The sequence below is a fragment of the Orbicella franksi genome, chromosome 7, assembly GCF_964199315.1.
Source record: "Orbicella franksi chromosome 7, jaOrbFran1.1, whole genome shotgun sequence".
Lineage (NCBI taxonomy): Eukaryota > Metazoa > Cnidaria > Anthozoa > Scleractinia > Merulinidae > Orbicella > Orbicella franksi.
In genome coordinates this window covers 18148825-18166954 of record NC_138151.1, presented here as the reverse complement: position 1 = coordinate 18166954, position 18130 = coordinate 18148825, and the positions used below count along the sequence as shown (strand labels likewise).

The 18130-nt window shown below is 38.5% G+C and overlaps 2 protein-coding genes across 5 annotated transcripts in view; one reads left to right on the top strand and one right to left on the bottom strand.

Annotated features, from left to right (window-relative positions):
• The window catches only part of LOC145492979 (phospholipid-transporting ATPase IF-like), a 45580-nt gene extending 39298 nt beyond the window's left edge, over nt 1–6282 (top strand). Inside the window, exon 39 of one of the 2 annotated variants that reach the window (XM_081472364.1) lies at nt 3838–6282. In XM_081472364.1, coding sequence (XP_081328490.1) covers nt 3838–3981 — 144 coding nt within the window. In that variant the 3' untranslated portion in view covers nt 3982–6282. The other variant, XM_081472367.1, reaches the window with a different exon arrangement.
• Nucleotides 6283–7983: 1701 nt separating this feature from the next.
• Nucleotides 7984–18130, bottom strand: part of LOC145492999 (uncharacterized) — a 12087-nt gene continuing 1940 nt past the window's right edge. Inside the window, exons 2-4 of one of the 3 annotated variants that reach the window (XR_014050079.1) lie at nt 13817–18130; nt 12956–13759; nt 7984–10328 (exon numbers count right to left, since the gene is read on the bottom strand). The exon at nt 13817–18130 is cut by the window's right edge and continues 956 nt beyond it. Coding sequence is in view for 1 of the 3 variants with exons in the window: in XM_081472402.1 (XP_081328528.1) it covers nt 10347–10351 (5 nt within the window). In the remaining 2 variants the exon portion in view is untranslated. Of the gene's footprint in view, nt 10352–12955 lie in introns of all 3 variants that reach the window. The other 2 variants (XR_014050078.1, XM_081472402.1) reach the window with 2 other exon arrangements.

Genomic DNA, 18130 nt, shown 5'->3' with positions numbered 1-18130 from the left:
TTTTTCTTAAAAACCGATCGAAACCTAATTACCATCTCTGCAATTTGGGTTTTGCCATACTTACTCATTTTTAGGCGTCAATCTGTCGCTCTCCTCCTTTACATGCACTATTAACAATCTTCTGGTGTTGAAGTGTTTTAATAAAACCTCTCACTTTGTTTTTAGGTGAGAGTGAAACATTCGCAGATGACATGGTTGTAATAATGGCTCATTTAAGCTGCTTCTCTTCACCTGATGCACTGTGGATATTCCTTACTTCTGCTAAGGCTTCAAACCAAGCTGTATACACATGTGTACCTCACTTGTGCCCAGCTCTTCTCACTCTTAACTCACACGTGTTGCCTTTTCGCACCTGAAATTTAAATTGTTTGTAAATTTTCAGAATGGTTACGTATGTTTCGCTCTGTGTTCTCGGCAATATCGTAAAGCAGTTAGAAGCTTTCACTCTTTCACTTGAAAGCGACTGATACCTGACGTGTGCTATAAATGAGTAAATCCGGGGGTACCCCGGGTCTATAACAGGTTAGCTTGCCTCATATTGATGGTATATATCGTTCTGGTGATAGGTCAACTTTCTTTGTGTTCTTCTGTAAAAGTCCTGTTAGTGTTTTACTCAAGTGTACAACAAAAACCAGTTTAATAAGACAGTTTAAATCCCTGTAAAACAAGAGAATGCGATTTTTGTCTCTTGTCGTAAACAGAGTCTTAAAATAAAAATGATAAAAATAAGTATTGTCCTAAACAAGGTAGACTTCTTGGGGTATTTTTGTAACAAGCAGGGTCACGACTTCAAATCCTGGGTGGTACCCTATACACAAACATGGGTCAAGTACCGTCCTCCTAAGTAAATACAAATTTATTCAGAAAGTACGTTTTGTTGTAATTATAAATCAGGTTAAAGAGATTAAACAATGTAGGCCGAGCATGAAAACCAGCATTCGAAGAAAACTTTTCTTTTATTATTTATTCAAATCGAAATCAAAAAAGGCTAATTGAGGCGGGCAGTGTAATAAAAAATACATTTAAGTCACAATTAACAAACACGTAAGCAAGTAAAATGTATGAACAATAAATCCAGTGGAACCTCCACAATCGGCCAGCTCTTTACAACCACCACTTGGACGGTCCATACAGTGACTTTTATTTTAACCTCTCTACAATGGCTACCTATCCATATGGGCAACAGCCACTAAAACCCGTCCCAACTACCAAAAGTAACTCTCGACAATGGCCAGTTTATCAACGACTGACGAACTGTGTAAAACCACATTGTTTTATTGTAGCGGGCCACGAATCTTGATCCATACCCCACGTCGCCGATCTCTCTTTCTGTAAGTTACTGTTTTGTTGATACATTTTGATCAAGTATTTTTTAAAGATAAAAATGTTACACCCCTACCTCCCCATAACGACCACCTCTCTATAACGGCGTCTTCCCTCTGTCCCAGGTGCTCGTTGTGAAGACGTTCGATTGTAACTGTTATGTAGCTTAAATTAGTTATCACTTTAATCACTTTAGCTGAACGTAACACACGTTTACGTCATATTGCTAATCTTAAGCTTCTTATCAGATATGCTCTCCCGAAGAGTGAGATATGGGTGAGAGTTTTGTAATTGTTTCCTCTCATCTCATGTTTTGTTCTTGAGATGTCTGTAAATAATGAAAACACATGAGATTTACTGAGATAAGTGAGCTGTGAGAGGGTTTCGTCCACTTATGAAGTAGAGGGGAACAGGGAAATGAATTAACGGAAAGGCAAATTTAGGTTAGGTTACTGGAAATATTTTTTGCTTTTGTTGGAACGCTGTGTTTCACTGACTGTTATTGTAAGCCATTTGGGAAATTTTAGGACTCGAGAAAATAGTATAAATATTCAGCAATACACTAACAAAGCTGTCATTATAAAAAGTATCATTACCATTAATTACCAAGAAGGGACACTTTGAGAATGTTCCGAGGTTAGCAAGGTTTTCTTATTTGCATTTCAGTTTTGAAACAGATCCTTCTTCTATTTCTCCTCCATCTTCAGTCTCCAGCTTCTGCTCCTGTCCCCCCTTTTACTCTTAATCCTTCGGTTTCCCGTTCTCTCCTCCTCTTTCTCCCCCTCCCCCTCCTCCTACTCCCCCTCCTTCTTTCCCCGGCTTCTAGACAAGACGTCGTCAACACATCAATAGTGAAAGAAAAGACCAGGGCTTTCTTGTAAACCGTTCACTGTGAACATAACACCTTCCATTTTTCTTGAACTTTCTGGTGTGCCACGAGAATCCTGAGCTGAAACTGAAACGGATGAGTATTGTATTTTCGCATGCTAGTTGTGATAATATTTTATCACGACTCTATCTTCTTCTACTAGCTGCGAGTTTTCGGTGCAAAACGACACATTTGTGCAATCTAATAAGGAAAACTGGGTTATTATTATTCTGCTGGGCGTTCATGTTTGCAGTGTCTCGGAAACAAAATAGCCAAAAGTAGAATTTAATTAACACAATAATTTAATACTCGTGTGAATTCTCCAGTCAAAAATGTTTCCTCAACAATCTCTAGAATGAGAGTTATTGTTTGAAAGGGGCGAAGCTCACTTTCTTTTTGCGTCTTTTTGTGTATTAATTGTAAATAAAGATGACATTTTGATCTGGACTTGTTGAATGAATTCATTGTTCAGTACGAAGCAACCAAATGTAAGAAATAAGACTAAAAACTCATTCACAGATACCCGAGGTGTACTGAAGATTAAGAACCGAACTGAAGCTGTAACACTGTGGAAACGTATGCATCTGACACTGCCAGATTATAATATAAATGAGACCAGTGAAAGCGGAAATTTGTCTATCGGAAACTGTTATAGTATGCTTTATAACGTTTCAAGTTAACTGCTGTTTGCCAAAGAAGTAGAAATGCAGCAAGAATTCATATTGAACGTAACGTTTGATGCACCTAAAGAGCTTCCGTGTGACTAAATGTAATGGTAACGAATAATTATTTGAATTGGCACAGTCGTGGAGTTATATTAACCAAACCAAATCACATCACTCCATTCTGGTCTGGCGCGGTCTTTCTGCTTGCAAATTTTCGACATCTTGATCTCCGTTTTAAACCCCATAGACAGCTGAAATGTCTTTGGCTGACGAGCTCAGTCCACGCAAAAACGTGGAAAGGATCTTTTGACGAGCTATACTTCATGGCGGGTTTATGTCAGTAAAACATTGCTATGACACAAACACACACAATCTTTGGAGAGCCCTTTACAGAGCGACAAAACCCAGCCTGGCTGCATAACAAACGTATTTTACAGGGAGTAATATGGCCAAATATATAAGACGCGCTTGCAGGGAATCATGGTAGTTGTATTCGTCATCTTGGACTGGTATTTTTGTTTTCGTGCATACAAGTACGCAGGGGCGTCTCCTAAAGGGAACTGGCTTTTGTGTTATTTGAATCCCATCGAAGGTTCATGAAAATCCCAGCTACATTGCAAACACACCTCTACGAAAAGAAAGGACTTAGTAACATGATTTTTGTCAAATGCTGCAAACTTTTTCTTTTCTTAGCGTGTTTTGGAGTGAACGTTTCGCGTGTTTAAAACTTGGTACTGTTAATGCGTAGTGGTGAGAAGTTTGACACATTCCCTAGCTAGTTGTCTATTATTAAGACGCGGGGAATGATGGGAAGGACGAAGAGAAGGGAAAGGGAGAGAGACTGGGTCCACTCTCTTTCCCATCATCCCCTGCGTCTACGAGATTACTGGAAAGGAGTTAGAGTTAAAGTTGAAGGTAATCTGGTGTAGAACTAATAAAAAGTTTACCTTGATCTGATGCGGTTTCCATTCTTTTGCCTAGGCTGAGTGGATTCCAACAAACAAGCACAAGTTGAGTTCAGTGTCGCACCGCAGTGAAATAAGCAGCAACAGGACACGCGAATCTATTGTCATGCTGAACTGCGAGGGAGGAAGTACAGTTACGCTAACTAACATGTCACGGTAATTCTCTGGACCCCGAGCCACACTCACGCAGTCAGGCTTCTTTTGCTAGCAGCAGATTTTAAGTGTAAATCGAATCATTTGTAAAAAGTGATGGAAACAACTAATGGAAACAAATACTCATTGATCTGTTGGGCTTTTAAAATTACCGTGTCACCGTAATTAACTGGACTACGAGGAAGGGAACCAACGTCACGCTAACATTTACTGGACCGCCACGAAGGAAGTAAGGTCACGCTTACTAACATGTCACGGTAATTTACTGGACTGGAAGGATCACTGATATGTCACGGTAATTGTTTGGACTGTGAGAAAGAAAGTACGGTCGCGTTGACTAGCGTGTCACGGCAATTCTACGGCTCGTTTCTCAAACTATGGCCTGCCATGTACTACACAAGCAAGCGATTTTGATGATACATGTGGGTCGTAGTCTGTTTAGTTACCTGCAGGGAAGAGGGAGTGGAAAAATTACCAAGCGAGAAGTAACAACTTTAACACAGGGTTGTCAGGTTCAATAAGAGATACAGTTTCGTTTCAAGTGTTTCGGAAGAAAACCGAAACAGGACTGTTAACTTACTCTTGCCATGAGGGAATGAAGAGTAAGAGAGTTTTAAATCCCGTTATTGGCCGTAATATTCCCAAAGTAATTCGTCTCAAGTTATTTTTAGAGATGGTAACCAGTTCTGCCGCGGATGTCGACTCGCACGTTGCGTAGATGTTTTCATTGCGGATGAAAATAATGCAGACCACGTGAGTAATCGCGTCATAGGATTGCCCATTTCTAGATTCTCCTGGAATTTCTGAAGCCGACATTAAGAGGCCGTTGTGGGGGTTAACTCTATCCTCTCTTTCCTTTGTCTTTTGCTGTATAGTAGTGACAGTAGCTAATGCTCGAAATGATTAATCTAGTGAACGAACGAAATTGATGCAAGTCTCACTGGAAGCTATGTTAATTTTATCTAATATCCGAGGCCAAAGCGGCTTCTGATGCTAGAGTCTCCGTCTGATGACGAGGCCAAATGAAATTCTGTGGTTTCAATTTCACCTGTGGTTGACAGAAATTTTCAGGATATTTGAAGTTTGTACAGAAATGCTTGATAACATTGCAGGGCCATCCTGCTGAGATTATGAGATGTACGAAATGTCATTCTAATGAAGTGGGATACTTCTCGACTACTCTGCTTATGATGTATAATGAAGACGTATAATGAAGTCCGCTTGACTGTAATTTTCAAATGCTCAAATATTTGAATAAGAAACGTAACATTTTTACGTGGTTTTTAATATATTTAAAATAAAAAAAGAAGTTTGTATAATCTGTACAAGACTTACTTGATATTAATAAAAGATTTCGTTTTCTTTCTAAAATAATTATTTGATATGCAGTTCTCAATTCCCGTTTCGGTGCTGACGGTTCATCAGCACCTCCATCAGAGCACTTATATGTAGGGCGGTGAAACGAGCGGGTCCGAGCAAAAAGGTGTGATGCACTAGACTGGGGTCTACTAAAACGAGCAGATTCCGCTTACTTACACTGGAACTTAGATTTCTAAAGAAATTCCACGAAACTCCTTTCTATATGAAGAAGGAAGGTTTTTGGCGCATTTTTGTTCTGAGGCAATGTGAAAAGGTGAGTTTTTCAGGTTGCCGGAAAACAGGACTTCATATTTCGCGCTGTAAGATCTGCTCGCGCTAGTTGTACGCGTAATCTTTTGCATTTCTTCTGACTTACGAATAAACGTTATGAAACTCTTTACTCTGGTATCGCCGGTTAATTTGTACGTTTCTCAGAACAATCAGAATAATGCTTAATCACAACCAAAATCTGTTTTCGATCAGTTTCTTATTGTTTCTGCTTGTTTGGCGACCAGGAAAGTCTGACGCGTACAAGTAGCTAATTTGCATAATGTAGCGGGTGCACTTTCAAGTTCGAGTCGCTGTTTTTGTAATTTCTCAATATAAAATCTTGCCAAAGTACTTTTTCCCCCATCTTTTGTGCTGAGATGATGCGATAATTTTTGCCAACGCTAAAAGGCTACTAAGATCACGGTTTCTTCATAGTGAAATTTTATACTGCGAAAATGAAGAAGACAAGGAGTTTTGAGAAGTCAAACAACAAAATGAAATTGTTAATCGGGTTGATTGAAAAGTGGTATCGTAGTTTTGCTGATTTAATATCTGCCGTCTTCCCACATTTCCAGTTAAACTTCTAACGTGCTCTCAAATATTTATCAAATCAGTCAAACATATTTAAAGCTAGAGATATTGTTTGAGTTGGATGTACGTTTTTACACGAAAGAGCGTAATTGAAGTCAATTTGTCATGTTTAGCTGCAAAACACAGATCGCCGGGCGCTCCTTTTCATCGACAACCAGCGATTAAGGTCATTCCACTGAAATAGAACCTGCACTGAGATTTTTGTGAAACTTTGCCTATTGATTGTCTATATTACAGGAACTTAAATTTTGAAATAAAAATGAGGCGTTCCCATGTTCGTTTAGGAGCAACAGCACCTTTTTTATACCCATATAAATCCTTATAATAGCACCATGATTGTAGTCACGATTGCTTGCTAAATTCACGTTTCCGACTATTGCTTTTTGTTCTACACTGAGAATTGGTCCATATTTATTTTACACAGAGAAATTTATTACTCAATTCAAAACAACATAAAAAAATGATAGGTCACCATACTCGTTTGCGAGAAAATGAGTATTTACCTCTTTGGCGAGGTCCAGCTGTAAAGAAAAAGCCGCCATTTTTTAATGCGCGCGCTAATCACGCGTGAAATTATGCGCAGTAGGGATGTGCAATGCAATACTGGGGAATAACCTTAATTGGATTTTTACCATTCTCGTCCCCAGTGCTACTCGTCTTAAAATGTCGTTGACGAGTTTCTCCGACCACGTGACCAAAAGAAACGGAGGCTCTGGGGACGAGAATGGATTTTTACACGAACAAAACTGGGCAGTATTTACAGACGAAAGTTCTTATGCCTTGATGAGGCATTACGTGTTGCTTGCAATTCAGACGAAACTCAAACAAGCAAAATTTTATTACTTTTCGTTCGCGATAAACTCTATGGCGAAATCCTTGCAAGCGTGCGGCAAGAGGAGGGAAACTTTGAAGTTCTGAAACGCTGCTATATCCAAACATATCCAGCTGGTTTTTTACTATGTTATTTAAAAGCTATCGATCTTCAACATAAGTAAAATTTAGAGTGGAGTAATATGGAGAACTCGTTAAAGAAGCAGCGCATCACGGCTTGGTCATGATAAGCGGGACATACCTGCATTCGACACTGTCTTACTTCACTCAAATTTGGGTAGCCTACGACGAAGTTACTTTAAAAGCATCACTACAACAGACATAAAAGTATTGACTTTTAGGGCTAAAGCATCAAACAAGCTTTTGAAAATACACCACTGGTGGCTCAAAAATAAAGAAAGAAAAGTTGATTTCCGGCTCGTCGAGAGGAGATTTTTGGCCGCCATTGATCTCACCGGAAGCGCGGAAGAAGCGTTCGTGCCAGTCTTTCTCCGCATCACACATTGGACCAAGAGCGGACTCCCCGTTTCCCCGCCCGGCCTTTTTCCGCCCTGCCTCCATACAACTTGACTCCGCTTTCCGTACATACAGCTGTACCCGTAGCAAAGCATCTCCGAGCACGCTGTTACAGTGTTACCCCTGGAAGTGATGCTTATTTTCACAGTTTCAGATTGTCTAAGAATTCACTGAAACATGTTTTCAACCCGGGTTGGAGCGTGAAAAGTTAGCCTGCGACGATCCATTTTCATTAAATGAGGTGTAACTCTCGAAGCTTTCCATACTAACTCAATTCCACAAATTTGATTGTCCTGATAGTCATCACATGAATACACACAAAAAACGTTCTGACTTTCAAATGTTTTCTCTGTTAAAATTCAAATTTCCCAGCCTCAATGAAGCAAACTTTGAAATAACAGCTGCCTTCTCACTTTCTCATTGGATCACTCACACACAGAACAGCGCAGAAACAACAAAATATATTTTCTAGCGTAGGGAGTTCTCCATTATCAGGAGTGATTTAGCAAAGCTACCTATATTAAAATAACTTATTAGCTTATAGCCTTGTGAACTAAAATACAGATTCCATAGATGAATAAAATACGATCTACGCTTTATATCTGTTATAAGTTAATATACATGTACTTATAACTGAACAATAAGTTCCGTCTAGATAAAAATCGACTAAGTAATATTTGAAACGTTCCTAATGAAACAGCACAAAATAAATTAATAGCAATCACTACAATGAAGCTGGAACGAAAATTAATTGTACTTGGTACAACATAATATTACTATAAATAACTTGTTGATCGTTCGCTCTTCTGCTTTTCACATCCACATTTTGCTTTCACGATTAAAAACAAGTTAACACTTTGTCCATAAGAGCTAATCGGTCTTCAAAACTGGTTAGGTGTTCTCAATACCACAAAATCCTGGCTAAAATTCCCTCTCCCTTTGGGGATTATAGTCTAACTAAGTTGCCTACTAATGAAAACAAAGGTCTGGTTATAAGCTTCCCTCTGTCAAAAGTTAAAGTGAGTAATTTTGAATGAATACGTTGGCAAGTAGAGTTCAATTTAGAGTGGCTTTTTTCAAGACACACCTCTTCAAATCCTCCACTGCTATCTAGGCAAGCGACCAATACAACCCTGTGTAAGCCCAGGCCGTATGGGTAACCCGAAAACACTGACCCCCGGTCCGCGGACCCCCACTACGGACCGGGTCCGCGGACTACCTATGGACCGATCCACGGACTCCCCCTACGGACCCCCTCTACGGACCACCCCCCAAAATATAATAAAAATAATAAATACATATTTCAGTTGCGGGTTGTCTAATAGATTACTCGTGACGGCGGAATTTCGAACGTTACATTGTGCAAATGGCAGACCTAGATTCAGGCTCGGGTACAATTTATATAATTACACATTGCCATTTCCTTTGCTGTGGCCATAAAGTATACGAAAGACACGTACGGGGAAGCCTCCAGGAAGCCTCGAAATTTGTGTTCTTTCCCCTCTGCCACTTTGCTCAGCCCATCCTCCCGTGGGCTCGTGAACTCGTTGTAGGCTTCACAATTTACTCAGTGGAATAACAGATACAAACAAGAATAAACGGCCTAAAAATATATCTTCCATAGCCAGATTGAGCCACGAATGGGAGGCAAGAACTTTCCTTCTTAACATCGGCATCTCCTTACGCTGAAAACAGCTTTTAGGCAATTTTTTTTTTTGGGAGGGGGGGTGGGGTGTTAAAAACCCAAGTCTGTTACATTTACACAGTGTAACACTCGAAAAATCACCGACACGAGTTTGAATCTATTAGACAACCCATAAGTGAAATCTTTATTTATTATTTTTACACTATTTTAGGGTGGTCTGTAGAGGCGTCCGTAAGGGTAGTCCATGGACCGGTCCGTAGGGTAGTTCGCGGACCCGGTCCGTTGTGGGGGTCCGCGGACCGGGGGTCAGTGTTTTCGGGTTACCCCAGGCCGTATAAGCGGAAATTTACGGTATTAACGACAGTTACCAGGCTGAATTACCGCCCCCAAATAAGCGCCGCATTTGGGACAAAAAGTTGATAAGCGCCGCGTCTCGATGCGGCGCTTATTCGAGGAATTCCGTATAACTAGAAAAAAAAAAACGTACTACAAAGCAACTCTAAACCAACATTGGGAATCTTGTCATCAAAAGCGATGGTCTTCAATTCAAAGTGATTACATTTCACCAGTCGCCTATTAAGTCTTAGCAACTAGAAAATCATCTCACAGCTAGAAGGTATACCGTGGAAGAGATTTGTTTGTGTCGTAAAATTTGTAAATAAGCACCGCATTTGAGGCGCGAAAAATTTAACAAGCGGCGCGGCGCTTATTCCGGTAAATACGGTACCTGAAGTAACATAAAACGAATTTAAAGGAACTACGTCACGATTTGGGCATCTTGAAAAGTTTAGCCTAAATTGTTCAAGTTCGTCTTTACTAATCCACTTAAATCTTCTCCATCCTTAACCATCCTTGTTTCTTTATGGTTTTTTTATTATCTCTTAAGGGGTTCTTTTTTTTTATCTTAGTAAACTATTAGTTTCAGGTTTCCCTCAATTTAAAGGTAATTTTGTACGTGGCCAAAATGCTTCAAAATCCCGTGACTGAGCTCCTTTGAAGTTTACATTAGTCCACATGGCCCTTCATGTAAGAAACGCACTGTTTCCTGATTGTAAGAGTCTTGAAGCTTTCTTGTCCAGTGGATCAGCAGACACGTGATAGCCCGTCATACATCCCTCCAGGTTATCAAGTTTACCACAAGCCTGACACTGTGATCAAATTCAGTCTGATTAGGACATTACATGTATTACGGCATAACGTCAGGTATGACGTTGAAGGTTTCCTATTGTAATCCAAAGATTTATTCAATGTGACTTAATAAAATTGTTATCAAATTCCAAAAAGCAGCAACTGGGTTTTAATTTTGATCAGTTGCAGAAGAGTAAAAATAATTATTTATTACCAAAGATAAAAAAAGAAATAATCTAATTAATACTAAGGATGACAGATAACTCCTTAATTTTGGTGCAAAATTTCAACATTAATTTATAAATTCACATGTGAAATTACAAAATTGCCATGGCAACATTTGGCGTGAAATTTCTTGACACAGTAAACAAGTCAAAAGGTAATCAAGTGGTATAATCCTGAAATTAAGAAACAATTTCACTTGCATTTTGTCAAAATTCAAATAATTTTGACAAAACACACATGAAATTAATTTGTTATTTTACTCATCACCATTTTATTACTCATACCAATACATGACAATTTACAGCTGTTCTCTGAAGACACTTACCATCTTTATGACACAGGGAGAGGAAAAACCCATCCAAACAAGACGACAAAAGAGCAAAATTAGAAAATCAGTAAAACAACAACAACAACAACAACAACAAACAGAAATAAAAACAAAAAGAGTCAGATGGTAAATAATGTAACACTGTAAAATTCTTATTCTGAAGTTGCCATCATCATTCTAAAAACTGAGAACTCAATCAGGTGGACTTGAAAGGACTTAAGATTTATAGGAACAAATTTAACAAAACAACAACAGAAAAAAGTGCTTTAAGGTTGACCATTAACCTCTAAGTATTTGATCAATATGGTGTACCAAGATCACAAACAAGTTGTCACTTACCCCCTGTTGAAAACAATTCATGATAAAACAAGCAGCATCCAACATGAAAACGGAACAATAACAAAGAATAATAAATTACCTAAGTCAACTAATAAACGTTAAAATTAAAGCTTTACAGTAATATAATATAGGTAACTACACGGTACATCAAAGTCATCAAGAGGGACAAGGATTTCGCTACACAGTCAAAAACGTTCTAAAACATATTAGGTATAAATTATATGTAGCCTTTGATTATTATTTTTTGTTTTGTTACTTTTGCACTCCTAGATTTTAATGCAAGCTGTTCCACATTCACAATGACTCCCCTGTAATCACATTGCTCCAGACAATATCCATACCAACCCAATGGAAGCCCATTGGAAATTGTCACGGGGTTGGGGGGGGGGGGGTGGGTTTGAAAGCCACAACTGTTATTGGAGGCTCAAGTATGAAGCTAATCTGGAATTTCTGGAGAGGTGGGAGGGAGGTTCAAATCCAAAACCTTTCCATTGGGAGGGAAGGAATATTTTCTTGAACAGCACATTGTATGCAAGTAGTATGGCTGGTGATTTAGTTGTTTAAATTAATTACTGACAGAATAGTAAATCAGGATCCAGGCAATCCCTCTCAGAACCACGATGTACATGTATAATTCACATTAAACCTTAGGATTGATGCACATAGGTGTGTAATAATTTGTTATTAATCAATTTTATAAGGACATAATTTGCATCTTGATAGCTTTACTCACCCCCTGGTCCAGGCAAGTCAGAGATACATGAAAAAAAAGTCACAACAGACATTAATAATGTGACATCTGTCAGGTAAGGGATTGAATCAATGGGACTGAGTTCAATGCTAACTCAAATTATAATGCACTTAAATGTTGATGGCATTTATCCACACATTCAAGCAGGCAAAAAAATCACTAATTTATTACAATAAAACATTGCTATCTCAAACTCCCATGAGAAACAGAAATTTTAGGGTTCCAGATACACAAATTGAGATTGGGATATTTCCTCATACAGCTGCAGTAGTTCAAAATAAGGGGTGACAAATGAATTTTCATTCTCAAAATTTTTATTTGTGCACATGGCTGAGCAAACATGTCATAAAGCCTGATGCTAGTTGGAAATGCTGCTTTGAGTAGTTAATGGAGCTAATGTAGCTCATGACCAACCAGAAAATGTCAAAAGTCTCAAAAATGCTATTTTGGCAAAAATCTCTACATCATTACTACATCATCTGTCCACTGAGAGCAAACTTAAAAATAAAATTGATTTTACTTACAAACTAAACAAGAAGACACGTCCATTCCATGATGATTACACAAAAATGAACAAAGGATATGAAAAGGAAAAGTAGGAAACACACATTAGTTCCAATGTTGTATCAATTTGATATATACATGATAACTTCATTCTGAAAGTAAAATTCATAGAAAGTCAAACATATTCTCAGAGAAACCGAGAGGTAAGCCTTACAGTAAGTTCAGTGTGCAAGAAAAGTCCTGTCTAATAGCCCACCGTTAGTGGAGTAAAGTTAGTGAATTCTGTCTGTATTGTGCCCGATGGGTGAGTGAGGTTTGTTGGGAAAATCCTTGATGAAATTCAAATTACAGCAGTACTGAGACAAACTTTTTCGGTGCTAGTAAGTATCATTTTAGGGCTTGACTATCATAGTTAGGGCTTCAGCCCAGAAGGACTCAGTGTGAAAATTTGTTTTCTTTCCACCCTAAAGTTGTTAGATTAAAATCAAAGAAACCTGTTTGCCTTGACTTACCACATCCACAACCTGGTCAATGAAACAGAGAGAAAAATAAAAAATTACGAGAGAAAATAAGGAAAAAATAAATGTGTATTGAGTTGATCATGCATAGCTTCAGTTTGCATAACTAGATCACGTGTAGAGAAAGCTGTTTAATTAATTAAAACAGGTTGCACTTTGTAACAAATATCTCCTGAGAAGGAAATTCGCTCAGTCTTAAAAAGTTTTGATGTAATATATAAAACACAAAAGACCATGTTTGACCACATTTCCAAACATTGAGAAGGGAGTTGAAAATACAGGGTATTTTTGACAAACTTCGAGGGGTTTGGAAATGTGGTCAAACACTGTCTTGTCAGTGTTTGATATATCTTCGCAATCAAAACTAAATCAAAGGAGAAACAGAGAAATAAAATCATAAAAATCTAAATTATAGTTCTTATGTTATATCCAAACACTGTCACTGTCATGGTTTTCCTTGTTTATACTTGATGAATTAGAGAACTCAAGGAACCATTTTGTGCATAAATTAGTCGCAAAAGAATAAAAATATAAAAAAAAAAATTAAAAGAAAGTGCACATTAAAAGCCTTCTTATACTGTAGTAGAAACAAGAACTAGCAAGAGATAACAACCTGTACATGTAATGATGGCACAGCTATCAAATGAAATGACAATTGTCATTTTACCCACTTCCAGTAAACAGTCATGAAGTATCAACTCCAGGGAGGGGGGGTATTTGCAGTATACATGACCGGGGTGGAGGTCCGACGTATTTTTTTGGGTTGAAAATTTACAGCCTCTGTATCTTTTTGGGTCAAGAGATCTGTCACATATTTTTTTAGGTCTTAAAAAATACGCATGTTTTTTTGGGTTTACACATCTCCGAGCAATGACTACCTGTGTGTAGATGTGGAGCACAAGGGAGGATGAAGAGACATTAACAGACATACCAATTTCATTAAGACTATTGATGCAAAATCATGCATTAGAAGAGTCTGTTTGATTGAATAATCAGTATTGAGGTATTTAAGTCTCGTATTATTGTTGGGTAGGAAATTTTGATGCCAGGTCTTTTTTCGGGAGTAAACTTTCGGGCTCGTGTAATTTTTTTTTTTTTTTGGGGGGGGGGTTTGCAATATGAAGCTCCATCCTTAACCCCCTGTCATGTATACTGCAAGTATCCCCCCCCCCCACCCCTGGGGTATCAACCATCTTTATGCCACATTTTTACCTGCAGTCTTAAGTTAAAACTATGATCTAATAAAAGTGTGTGGAAAGCTTTTCAGGGAAAGAGCACAGATCAAAATTATACTTACCGGCTGTAAAAATTAATGCAGTTCAGAGTCCAGGAGATTTAAATAAGGTGTGGGAAAGAGAAAACAACATCAATTTATTAGTGATTTCTAGTTAGTCAACATTATGTGATTGCATATATGGCTAGCTCAGACTGCAAGTAGGCAATATAAACCCAGCCCTGCAAAACTATGTTGCCTCTCTGGATTACATTGTTGACCCAGGTCAGCTGTCTGGTAAACAAAACCAACCAACCATACATGTTATCAAATAGTCAGGGTTCATATAAACACTTGCAACTAACTTTTAGCACCCTTTTAGTGGCATACTGACCTGGAGGGTCCCCAATAGGTTTTCAGGGACCAGGACTTGGTTCATTTGAAACCAAGGTTTGAGATTTTCAAGGAGAAAGGGTGTGAGATTCAGTATTACAATCATGAACAGGACACAGGGTTCTTACAAAGCAGGTCATTACTGTCAACAGTATTACTGTTTGCTTCATTTCTTTCTTGTTATCAGCATGCTATCTAAGAGCTACCTTGTATGCATATTCTAGGCAGATAGTTGTATAGCTCTTACCGAGATATAACTCTTAATTTTCACCAATTGTTGTCTGAGTTTCAAAGGCGTACAGTCACCTTCAGCCTTGGAGGGTGGAGACCTTCTTGCCCCCAAAAAATTAAGCAATGCCCAAATGAGTGAGTGTTGAAATTGGGAAGCAAACACACTCAAATTGTGTGAAAAACAAAAACGTTAACAAAGATAGTTATATTGAAAGCTTGCATACTCAATTGACCTCTATGAACAGTCTCAATCGAGTAAAATCTCAAACTAATTAAAAGAAAAAGTGCTTCCTTTCATGGCATTCGTTCAGCGATTGACTGATCAGCAACGGAGACATTTGTGTTTCAAGATGCACTGTTTGGACGACTGTTACACCTCCAAAGAAAAATTCAAGAAAGAAATTAAAACATCCCATGGTTAAGACATTCCAAACGCCTCTTTTCAGGGCTTTCACAAAAACAAAAGTCTTAGTCTTCGTTGGCTTTGATTGGTGTCCCTGTTTTGTTGATGGAAAATTAGGAAAGGAAATAATATCGTTATCGTGGATTTCCATGACACACAATTAAATGACTTGAAGCTAACAAAAAACCCCAGGTCACTTGATGGCCTACAGACTCCCAGTCAGGTGTCTAATCACACAAGATTTAAAAAAAGTAGAAACTTTTTTTTATGAGTTTTGGAAATCACGCCAACAATCATCATTATTTCATACAGTTGAACCTCAATTATCCGGACTCGTTGGGAATAGACGAAATAGTCTGGATAATCGAGGGTATGTCCAGATAATCTAAAAAATGAATATTTGTGAAGAACAAAACTGTTTAAATAAAGCAACACTTAATCATGAAACAACACTTTTACAAACGGTTTGGAAACCACTGTCTACTGTACATCTTGAACCACTCACCTCTGAGCCAATCAGAACTCATTTGAGTGCTGCTTTTGCTCTTTAAAAGCAAAACAAACTCATGTTGGACTGAACTTTTGAACGCTATAGTTTTAAAAAGAATATTGCTACGAATCTTGTATCATGACTAATAAATATTCATGACAAAATTGGGACTAGAGAAAAAGTCCGGATAATCGAGAAATCCGGATAACCGAGGGACAGGTAATTGAGGTTCGACTGTAATGTTCTCTCTCAAGTGTCGTTGCCCAAATCATGAGTGTTTTGCGCGAAAAATGACGTAATTTCCATGGCTGGGGGGGGGGGGGGCTGCAGCCCCCCTTGTCCTCCCCCCTCAACTCGTATGCCTATGCTGAGTTTGGACACAATGAACATTCTCAGATTATCTTTCATTCCCTAATAGATTTATACTAGTAAAAACAATTCAATTATTCACCCTCGATTTATATTTGTGGTAGCTAAATATTTAGCTTTGCCCTCATTAGCTATCACATGATTGAAATATATAGGGGTGGTGAATGGTAAATGCTAAACTTTGCAAGACTGTGAGACTAGTGCTTTTCTTGCAAGCCCGAGACATTTTGACTTCTTCAATTGTGAGACTGAGGCTTCAAAGTGTTTTAAATGCGAGCTCAAGACGTTTCAGGTTCTAAGACATTCAGAGGTCATTTAAACTATTTTAGAAAACAGTCCTAAGAAAATACGCGTGCTGATTGGTTAAAAATCATAATCCTATAACTCGATAGAAACACAGAACTAACATGAGCAGTTGACATAATGATGGCGTGAGCAAAGAGAATTTACATTTTGATAATCAAAGTTAACAATTTTGTTTCGTATTTTTCATCACAGTGTTTATAAAAGAAATATAAAACATGTTCACCGTGTTTCTATCGAGTTATTGAAACACTAGTGAAAGTTTGGGAGAACTCGGAAAAGCTGTGGAAACACTCGCCTGCGGCTCGTGTTCTCACTGACAGCATTTCTCATTCTCCCAAACTTCCACTTGTGTTTTTATCACTTGATAGAAACACAGTACATGTTTTCTATTTCTTAAATAAGAATATAAACAAATCGGTACTTCAAGACTTTCTTAGCCTTTAAAAAAATTCGAGACTGCGAGATGCACATTACCGCTAAAAAAATGAGACTGAAAGACCTGTGAAATTGGGCAAAAATTTTGCGAGACCCATGGTTTTTGAAGGACCAATTCATCACCCCTAATCTAGAGTTCATAATCTACTTGTTCAATAAGGGCAAAACAGAACAAAAAAAAGGAACAAGCTATAAAAAAGATAATTAGCCTACGAACAAGCTCTCCTGGGCCCTGGGCTGTTGGGGAGGAAAGCCCCCAAGAGAGTCAAGAGAGCTTGCACTGGACCTGGATTGAAAGAGATCTTTTCCATTGACACAAGGGACTCATGAAAGAAACATGACAGATTGGGATTTGCGATGAAAACTTTCCCATTGAAGAACCCTATTGGGGACCCTTGACTTGGCCCAGTAACTGACTTAGGGTCCTGTAAAGAGACCACCCTCCCCAGCAAAAATCAAAGTAAAAAAGATAATAATGTTGATATGATGTCTCTCTTGATTTTAATTATTTTTCTTTAGTCTTCAGAATAATAGGCAATTCTCCCACACACTGTTGGAAGCACATATATCCTTAAAGATCAAAAGAGGCTGACAAAGCAAAACATCAGGTCCCATCAGAAATGTCTATTGGATGCTTCTTAGATAAAATCATCTACAGGGGTGGGGAAGGTGGGGGTGAAATGGTCTTCTATGGGATCATAACAGGGTTACCGGTCATCTCGCCACCAGTCAGTCTTGCCACCAAGTGAAGTCACCCCGCCGCCAAGTGAAGTTTCCTTGCCACCAATAATCTAACCCATGGCTCGGGTAATCTAAAAAGGTAGTGGATAAAAGAACGAGGAATAATCTACATATGCGAATCGAGAAAAAAGCTAAGAAGGCAATGCGTAGTCCATTTCAACGATGCACCTAGACTACTTAACTCGTACTAGTTTATCTTTTTGTTAGTGTTTGGTGGTGAGGTGACTTCACTTGGTGGCGAGGTGACTGGATACCCATAACAGACACATCCACTTTGTTCCAACTAAAATAAGTTAGGCCCAGTTCAGACGTCATGCTTCTGTTGTGCCAAACTAAATTGCAGTTAGGTTTGACTGTAGCATGGCTGGAAAACAACTCTGATTCAGACGTCGTGCCAGAGTCGAACCAAATTCTGGATATACTGATGCCTTGTAACAATTCTTCTCCTAACTCCCTGTGGGAACGTAATCTCGCCAAAATACATTAATATAATTTATGAATTTTGTTAAGCGCGGCAAAAGCACAACGTCTGAACTGGGCCTTAGAGTCCTAATATATAAAAAAAAGTGG